The 9,271-nt window shown below is 35.7% G+C and overlaps 1 protein-coding gene and 3 non-coding genes across 11 annotated transcripts; all 4 read left to right on the forward strand.

Moving 5' to 3' along the window:
- Positions 1 to 1,627: 1,627 nt before the first annotated feature.
- Positions 1,628 to 8,342, forward strand: LOC131006573 (eukaryotic translation initiation factor 2 subunit beta-like). 8 transcript variants are annotated; one of them, XM_057933718.1, is made up of 10 exons: positions 1,628 to 1,722; positions 1,960 to 2,027; positions 2,585 to 2,696; positions 2,804 to 2,859; positions 2,957 to 3,008; positions 3,094 to 3,182; positions 3,908 to 4,053; positions 4,316 to 4,458; positions 4,682 to 4,767; positions 6,696 to 7,184. In XM_057933718.1, the coding sequence occupies exons 2-10, from the start codon at positions 1,968 to 1,970 to the stop codon at positions 6,777 to 6,779; spliced, it is 828 nt and encodes a 275-aa protein (XP_057789701.1). In that variant the 5' UTR covers positions 1,628 to 1,722; positions 1,960 to 1,967; the 3' UTR covers positions 6,780 to 7,184. The 8 variants fall into 8 exon arrangements, with proteins under 8 accessions (XP_057789701.1, XP_057789698.1, XP_057789692.1 ...); XM_057933715.1 differs by lacking the exon at positions 6,696 to 7,184 and adding an exon at positions 8,078 to 8,342 and having other exon boundaries at positions 1,636 to 1,722; XM_057933709.1 differs by having other exon boundaries at positions 1,700 to 1,751.
- Positions 5,751 to 5,835, forward strand: LOC131007399 (small nucleolar RNA SNORD34). The gene has a single exon (XR_009096101.1). It is a non-coding gene; the product is annotated as a small nucleolar RNA SNORD34 (small nucleolar RNA).
- Positions 6,887 to 6,971, forward strand: LOC131007397 (small nucleolar RNA SNORD34). The gene has a single exon (XR_009096099.1). It is a non-coding gene; the product is annotated as a small nucleolar RNA SNORD34 (small nucleolar RNA).
- LOC131007398 (small nucleolar RNA SNORD34) lies at positions 7,623 to 7,709 on the forward strand. The gene has a single exon (XR_009096100.1). It is a non-coding gene; the product is annotated as a small nucleolar RNA SNORD34 (small nucleolar RNA).
- Positions 8,343 to 9,271: the final 929 nt, after the last annotated feature.

Here is a 9,271-nt window from a genome sequence, read left to right on the forward strand (position 1 = left end):
ATTCTACTAAGTAAAATATTTATATCACATAGACATTTCAATAAAAATATAGGGCGAAAATATGTCTCTCAATAATAGGATTTATAAGACCTGAGAAAATAATATCGCCTCTTATTAAACTCTCAAAAAAAATTCTTATCTCATTTATTCGCCCACGTGCATAATTCCTCTAGCTGCTATTTAAAACTCAATTTAAATCGAGCTAGGGCACAAATAGCTTCTCAAAATACGGTGTGTTACATCATTCCTTGACAGAGTCCTTTGAAGCCAGATTGAACATGAGTTCACAAAAAAAATTTGAATGTCCCAATCTCCCACAGAGGAAGTAAAACACATTCAATCTCTCTCACTTAAACTTGACGGTGAAGGAAGAGCCACCCTTTTGCTTAATCTTCTTGAATCGCTTGAGCGACTCACTAACTCAAATCCCAACTCTAACACGCATGTATTGTCGCCATACACCCGTGGAGTTAGTTTTTATCATACTCCATGAAATTCCCAACGAAGTTGGTAAGAAGACGTCCCACACTCTCCGTAAGATATCCAGCGGGTAACTCATGAATCTGAATCCAGAAAGGAAGATAATCCAACTCTGAATCCAGAAAGGAAGATAATCCAACGACACATTGAGGGGAAACTCACCCCGCTTGAGACGATGAAGCAACAATGGGAAGTTTTCAAAAGCCTACGGTCCACCCTCATACACACGCTGGAGATCTAATTCATGGAAGAATTGGAAGATGTACCTCCCCTGCCCAATATCCTTCATGAAAACGCCTTTACCAGGCCTCCACACGCTCGCTAGACGACTTCTCATCGGATTGAAGTTTATGGGTTGATCGGTAAGAAATCTCCCCACCAGACATAGATCAACAGTAACATTAGAATCTCCGGTGATCTCATCATCAATAAAATTTCATCATCCTCATTGGACCGACTAAGGCCTGCCATTCGATCTTCCATATGAAGGCCGGAGAAAAGCAACAGAAAAAAACAAGGGTTCTCAACAGGGAGAAAAAACGAAGGCTCTCAACTAGGAGAGAATAAAAGAAGTAAATAGTAATATATTTAATAGTGTTAAAAAAAAGGTTATTAGTAGTAAGCTATTATTATATTATATTATATACTCCCTCCGTCTTTATAAAAAGTATCCATCTTTGAATATCACGAGTTTTAATAAAGTAGTAGAATGTGTTCTAAGTGGAGTAAGGGTCACACTTTATTGTGAGTGGAAAACTTGCTAAAAATAAATTGGATACATTTTATGAGGACAGACGAAAATGACAAATTGGATACATTTTATGAGGACAAATGGACTATTATATATATAGATAGATTATATATATAGATAGATTATATACTCCCTCGGTCTTTATGAAAAGTATCCATCTATGAATGGCAGGAGTTTTGATAAAGTAGTAGAATGTGTTGTGAGTGGAGTAAGGGTCCCACTTTATTGTGAGTGGAAAATTTGCTAAAAATAAACTGAATATATTTTGTGAGGACGGACGAAAATGAAAAAATTGGATACATTTTATGAGGACAGATGGAGTATTTATATATATAGATAGATAGATAGATAGATGGTGGACATGTATAATTGGGCCGAAAGCCATATTTATTAAAGGCTGGCCCAAATTGTTTTTTGTCGGAAGCCCAGCCCAAATATTTTTTCTTCCATAAAACTCTTCTCCCGAAAACTAGGGCTTGCATGCAACCAAGGTAATTTTCATTTCTTCGCAGCAACCAATGTAATTTTTCTTTCTCTCGAATCCTTCCCGAAGAAAAGGAGAATCAATTCTGTTTGTTGGCGGCCGTATACGATTTCGATTCTTTTATACTATGTGGATGATTTAAACTTCGATTAAGTTGCAGAACGATTATTATAACCGTATGTGTTTAGGGTATACTATTTCACTAGATAAGTTGGTTAATTTTTTTTTTGGATTTCTGTTGCAGATCTAATCATGGCGGAGGACGAAAATCAGATTGAGGTGAAAGAGGAGGTTAAGGATGAAGGAGGGGATGTAAGTGTTCGTCTTATACTTCGGTGGCAATTGTATTTAACTGTTTTATGCGTTGTTAAGATTTATGAACTTAATGGACTTGCCAGTGCGTGAGTGTCTTTTTCTAATTGTAGATTTATGGTAACTAGTTTGTTGGGGTCATTTAACGGTTTGATGATATTAGTTGAAACTGTTGAATGGTTGTATTGTTAGACCAGACCATGAGTTAAATAATTTTAGAGTATATATGTTCCTCTTGTTGCGAAGTAATACTTTTTGCTTAGTTCCAACCTTGTTTTGGAGAAGGTAATACGCTTTTTTATGTCGCTGGTTATCAGTTGCATTCTACTTTTCTGGTTTGCTGGTTTATGTGCTGAAATTTCAAAATAGTCTGTGTATTTCTATTAGAAAAATATAGTTTTAAGCTCTTCTATGCATGGCTTATAGTTTGTCCATCTTCTAACCTTATAAACTTTTACTCTGTATATTTGTATATTTCCTTTCAAAGAGATCTGCAACCAACTACGCTGTTGTCTAATGTGCAATGATTCCTGAAGCTTTCTATCACTACAATGCAGATTGCTCCATTTGACCCTTCAAAGAAGAAGAAGAAGAAGAAGCCAGTGGCTCAAGAACTAGCTGAAGATGATTCTGTTGATACCATAGCTGAGAAAACTGAGAGCTTGTCTGGTATGTATCTAAGCCAATATTTTTGTCGATTCCAATCTTATTATCTTGCAACTTGATATTTAGCTACTTGGATTTCTCACTTATTAATGTTTCACATTTCTCTGCAGTTTCTGATGGTCTTGAAACTTCATTTGCTGGTCTAAAAAAGAAGAAGAAAAAAGCGGTGGGTGATAATATTGATCATTTTTGTTGTGATTTGGGGAATGATTGTTTTTGCCGTAATTGCGTATTAAATGTGTCATTATGTGTAACTGCTTCAGGCACATACTGATCTGAATGAAGAAAAAGAAACCGTTGGAGAAGATGTGGATGGTAAGTTCTACAATATTAAACTGCATTGGATATGCTCCTTCATCACCTGGTTTATGCCAGACTGATCTGTTTGTGAAAATTGTAGATACAATTGGAGAGGATGAGGAAGGAGAAGGAATTGTTTTGCAACAAAATACATGGGAAGGAAGTGATCGGGATTATGAATATGAGGAGGTAATTGAACGGTCCCTTTCTTTTCTTTTCTCTGTGTGTGTTTATTTTCTTCTATTTGCTTTCAATCAACCACTCTATGGATATTGACCGTCATTGGTTGATGGTTCACTTCATGCATTATTTATTTAGTCTTGTGCTTTAAGAGCTATCATATTTTCCTTAATGTTAGGTACATTCTGTAATATAAACAACCGATGTGGACAATGTATAGTTTTTTAGTATCAACTCCTCTCAGGTGCTAGTATCGACTCCTCTTGAGTCATCTTATGCTTCACATTTCAGAATGGCACGTCCTTATGACGTGTATGGAGATCTAAATGGGAGTTATGTATGTTCAGATCACCAGCTTGGTATTTCCATGCTGTGATTGTGACAATGCTTCAACTAGCAAGCGATAAAAACATTAAATAATTTTTGCACTTCTATTAAATCTTAGAACATCTAGTTGTTTAGTTCAATTTATAGACATGGAGATCCATCTTCTGATGTATGTTGCTTGATAGCTGCCTCCTGGCATGTTGTCTCCAATACTTTTCTGATTGCTAGTCTGTGGTTCTAATATTTTTGGTAATATGCATGACCGAGTAGGAATTGCTATCAAGAAATCGTGTTCAATTTTTTCTATTATTGGTTCTACTTTCATGACGATTCATGCTCTTCTTGCATTATGTCCCAGTCCCACCTGTCTCCACTTGAAAATTTGATTCTATCTTCAACATGTGCAGCTTCTTGGGAGGGTTTTCAACATTCTTCGTGAGAATAACCCTGAGCTTGCTGGGGATAGGCGCAGGACAGTTATGAGACCTCCTCAAGTACTTCGTGAAGGCACAAAGAAAACTGTTTTTGTGAATTTTATGGATCTCTGCAAAACGTATGCTACTTATTACTGTTTCCCGTCGCATAAAATAGATTTACAGCTTTGGCCTTTTAGTTTGCATACACTCACTACATCAAAACACACTGGGAAAAGCAAATATAAGTTGGGACTTTGAAACCATACATTTTTTTGTATTATAATCTTGGTGCCTGATTTATCTGCTCGTAACTATTTGGTTTTGTTCTGATGCTCACTACTTGTGCATTGTGATATATGAAGATATTATATGTTCATTTGGGGGGTTCATTCTCCACAGGATGCACAGACAACCAGAGCATGTAATGACTTTCCTTCTGGCTGAAATGGGAACAAGTGGATCTCTTGATGGACAACAAAGATTGGTTGTTAAAGGGAGGTTTGCTCCTAAGAATTTTGAGGGAATCTTGCGACGCTATATTAGTAAGTTTATCCATTGCTATTCTGGAGATTTTCTGATGGACTTGTTGCTGTCACGATAGCCTCCATATCCCTTGCTGAGATTTATTCTTTCTTTGTGACATTTACTTTTTCATCTAAAATATTGATCTCTGGATCTATTTGTCCACCAATTGCTTGAAATGTGAAATATGAACTGACTATTAGTTCAGGTCTTACAAATTTGTCTGTGGAATGATATCTGCAGATGAGTATGTCATATGCAATGGTTGCAAAAGTCCTGATACTATTCTTTCAAAGGAGAACCGTCTCTTCTTCCTCAGATGTGAGAAGGTAGTCCCCTTATCTTCTCACTACATATTTAGGCATATGAGGTTTTTGATTAGCAACTGAAAGCCTTGTCTTGTGAGAAGTAGTTCCGTGTTCTGCAAATTATTATGTGCTATGTTATTTTATTTAATCTGGGGCTGTGATGATTGAACATTGTCTGCATTCTCTGTGTGTTTCCTGAATTAGATTTCTCACTGTTCTGAGGTCCCTGCTGTAACAGGGAAACTCTGATACTTAGCAGTTTAATTTCTTTACCCTTGCCCTTCTCCCATGACTTATTGAGACAATTTTTCTGTAACCCTATGCTTAGATCTCTTTTTGTTATTATAATTTTAGGAACCTTGTTGAGATTCATAACAGATTATTTATAAGCCATGTGGTAAACTGGTTTTCTTTATGGTATTCTCTAGAGGCCTGTGATGATCTAGATATTTGCATGCATTGTCTGATTGCTCTAGTTGAAGAGTCTTTTTATACAAAGTCCGAGGTCTCCAGGAAAGTTAAATACTCCCTCCATCCGCCAAAATTATGTAAAATTGCTTGGGCACGGGATTTAATAAAATTGGTGATGATTTTGATGTAGTGGAGAAAGGGTCCCACCACTTTATGAGATGTGTGGTCGAGATTGAGTTTTGAGTGGGTTTTTTTGTAAATAAAGAGTGTTAGTAAGGATAAAATATTAAAGAAGATGGTGGGACCATTGCCATAAAAGGAAAGTGACATAATTTTGGCGGACGCCAAATATAGTAATTTTTACATAATCTTGGCGGACGGAGGGAGTAACATTTTTGGAAAACATTGTCAACCTTTTGGGAACACCTTTTAAGTGCCCCCATTCTTGTAACAGGGAAACTCTGATACCTCATAAATTATCACATTATTTATTTACTTTTGACCTTCTCCCATACATCCTGTTATCCTATTCTTAGTCTGTGTTGAAATTAATTGTCAAATGGCAATAAACTGATTAATTTTGTGGTATTGTTCACGGCCTGTGATGATCTAAATATTTGCCTACATTGTCTGATTGCTCTAATTGAAGAGTCTTTTTAAATCAAATCTGAGGCCTTTGGGATTTATAATTTTGAAAAACAGTGTCAACTTCCTGGAGTACCTTTTAAGTGCTCTCTAACTGGGAAAGTCTTATACTTGACATTATATTTTATATACCTTCCCATTCTGATATGGATAGAAATGGACGAAGGACCCGTTGGATATAATGGCCCAAGAACCCGACGTATGTGAGTAGGCAGCGGACTCCTTAGATCGAGAATCTAGTTTGATCAACCCCCTAAGAGCGTAGAAACCTCGACCCATTGGCTATAGAATCAGCCAAGAACCTCGGTATGGATGAACGCCACAAGACCTTGCTCAAGTGTCTTGATAAGTTCTAAAACAAGTGAAAAACTCAACAAAAGAGAATTCAACTCACTAAGCAAGAATGCTAATTTTCGTTTATATCAATGGTGTGTCAAATACAAGTGATTACATGCATATTTATAGGCTCAAAAAGGTCTCTTGAGAGCCCCACTCCCTTACCACTACTTAAAACTATTAAAAAGGCACATAATATCACAAATGTAACTCCCAAACACTTGGTACGACTCTTGGACACCAAAAGTCACTTATTAAATATAAAAAATATAACTTAAAATGAACTTTTTGTGTGCTGCACCCATTTGGACGAAAATGTAGTGTTTATTCTTCAATTTGGGCCTCCAAAATATGATGTGATATCAGCCCAAACTTCAAGTAGCATCAAGCCCATCAACTTGAATAATATTCACCATTTGGCCCAATGTAGAATTGTCTTGGACTTGGGCTTTAATTTCAGCAACTAAAAGCATCATGGACTCCTTTATTCTTTTGGCTCTAGCTCTTGTGATTGGCCCACTTTGAATAATCAAAGGTTTTATCTTGTCCTTGGCCAGCTTGGATGCGTCTCCATCACATTCTCCATTGACTTCATTGAGACAATATATTCTGTAATTCTATGCTCAGGTGGCTTTTGTTAGTATAATTGTACGAGCCATATAGATAGAATTGGGGCACTAAACTGATTATTTTCATAAATCATATGTAATTTTCTGTTAGTAAACTGATTGTGTTTAGCGTATTCTCCCGAGGCCTGTGATGATCTAATTATTTGCCTACATTGTCTGATTTCTCTAGTTGAAGAGTCTTTTTGTAATATGTCTGAGGCCTCGAGGGAAAGTTAGACAATTTTCAAAAACACTGTCAACCTCTTGGAACACCATTTTTATTGCTCTCTAGATTCTAATAGTGAAACTCTGATTCTTCACATTTTATCTCATTTACCCTAGTTTTCTTCCCATGACTTGTTGGGACAGTTTTTCTGTAATGCTATGCTTATTATTCGTATAATAGTAGAAGCCTATAGACATTTGTACGTTCTAAAATGATTCCATTTTTATTATTCATGTTGGTATCTGTTGGTCGTAAATTGATTACTTTGTATAGTTCTCTCACAAGGCATGTGATGATTTAAATATTTGCCTATATTGCCTGATTTCTCTAGTTGAAGAGTCTTTTGTACTAAATCTGAGGCCTCGGGGAAACTCGGGGAAAATTAGATGATTTTCATAGGCATTATCAACCTTTTGAAACACCTTTAAGTGATCTCTAGCTTTAGAACCGGGAAACTCTAACACTTGACATTTTATTTTACTTACCCTTCCCCCATGACTTATTGAGTTAAAATATGTTCTGTAATCCTCCTATGCAGCTATGCTTAGTAGGAACCATTTGGAAATTTATTGGGACCAAGCTGATTAATTCTATAGACTATGTAGTAATTTGTAGGTAGTGAGCTGACTATTTTTATACTAGTATTTTCCAAAGGCCTGTGATGACCAACATATTTGCCTACATTGTCTGATTGCTCTTATAGTTGAAGAGTCTTTTCCTACAAGTCTGAGGCCTTTGAGGATGTTGATAATTATCAAAAGCACGAAACCTTTCAGTCAATTGGTTAAGTGCTCTCTATCTTATGATAAGGAAACTCATACCCCAAATTCTATTTTTTATAGCCCGCCCTTCTCCCTTGACTTATTGGGACAGCATAGTCTGATATCCTATGCTTTGGTGGCTTATTAATGGGTAACAATAGTTGAAGCCATGTGGAAATTTATTGGTGTCCTGATGTCTGAATTTTTTTGAACTTGAATAATTTACCATCTGGACACATTATTATGCAATAGCAAATTTTTATTTGGGTGCTACTTTCCGAGAGCTACAATAATTTTAGCATTTGGGTAATTGTTAAGTCTTTTATTCTTGTGTATTTTTGTAGTGTGGTTCTGGGAGGTCAGTGGCTCAGATCAAAGCTGGATTTGTGGCTCGTGTTGGTCGTCGGAAAGCTGGAACATGAAGTATATTTGTTCTTGTGGACAGTTTGTTCTATACTTGTGAAGTGTTTGATTTAGATGTTCTTGTCATGGTAATTTTGTGATTCCGCATCCTTCGCTAATAAGACAACAGTTACTTTATGAAGTTGGTTGAGAGTAAATTTTGGTTGAAAATCTAGCAATGAAGTATGCTGAAATGTTTCTTGACAAGTATAGATGAGAATCCTATTGACGTTTGACAGAAACCTTCGTTAATAGGAATTAGGAAGCTGTGCGTTCTTTTGTAAATGTAGTTGCACATAATCTAGTGTTCCGAAATTAATGGGAAATCATTAGTTAGTTCATCAAATTTCGACGAAAATCATTATATATTACTTCCTCCGTCCATCCGTCCATGATCAACTTTTCCTTTTTGCCGTTTCAGTAAGTCAACAAAAAATGTTTCATTTCTATTTTTAAATACTATCCTACAATACAATATATAATGTGGAATCCGAACTTCACTCTCCCACCACACAATTTTAAACGCTACCTTATAGTAACTCTTAATATGGAATTCAAACTCCGTTTACAACATAATTTATTAATGTGGGACCCAAACTTTACTCCCCCACCACATATTTTTAACCACTACCCGATAATACCACTTTTAATGTAGGACCCAAATTCTACTCACAACACTCTCACCTAATTTTTTTAAAATTCGCACCAAAAAAAATGAGAAACATTGATCTTGAACTGAGAGAGTATAATTTATATACATGATACAAAAAATAAGTATATCATGAACGAAGGGAGCATAATTTATATATATCATGAACTTAAATAAAATATTTAGAATAAACTTGAATTTAAAAGGAAGCAAGCCAGGACATTAAGATAATAAAATAATATTAAACTTAATTAGTCAAACATAAGTTAGAAATAATTTAATACACAAAGTTCACACTAAACATAGCATTAGATGCTATAATAAGTTTCAAAGAGACATTATTTTTCAAATGAATTCGACGCGCCCATTCGACTATTCACGCGCCTCCAACATTAATTACCTAAAAATGTTAAATATGGATGAGCATGTAAAGTGTTGTGCCAAAAAATAACAGCTCTAACGGAAAGCTAAAAGAACGCAAGAATTT

This window comes from Salvia miltiorrhiza, chromosome 1 (genome assembly GCF_028751815.1).
Source record: "Salvia miltiorrhiza cultivar Shanhuang (shh) chromosome 1, IMPLAD_Smil_shh, whole genome shotgun sequence".
Classification (NCBI taxonomy): domain Eukaryota; kingdom Viridiplantae; phylum Streptophyta; class Magnoliopsida; order Lamiales; family Lamiaceae; genus Salvia; species Salvia miltiorrhiza.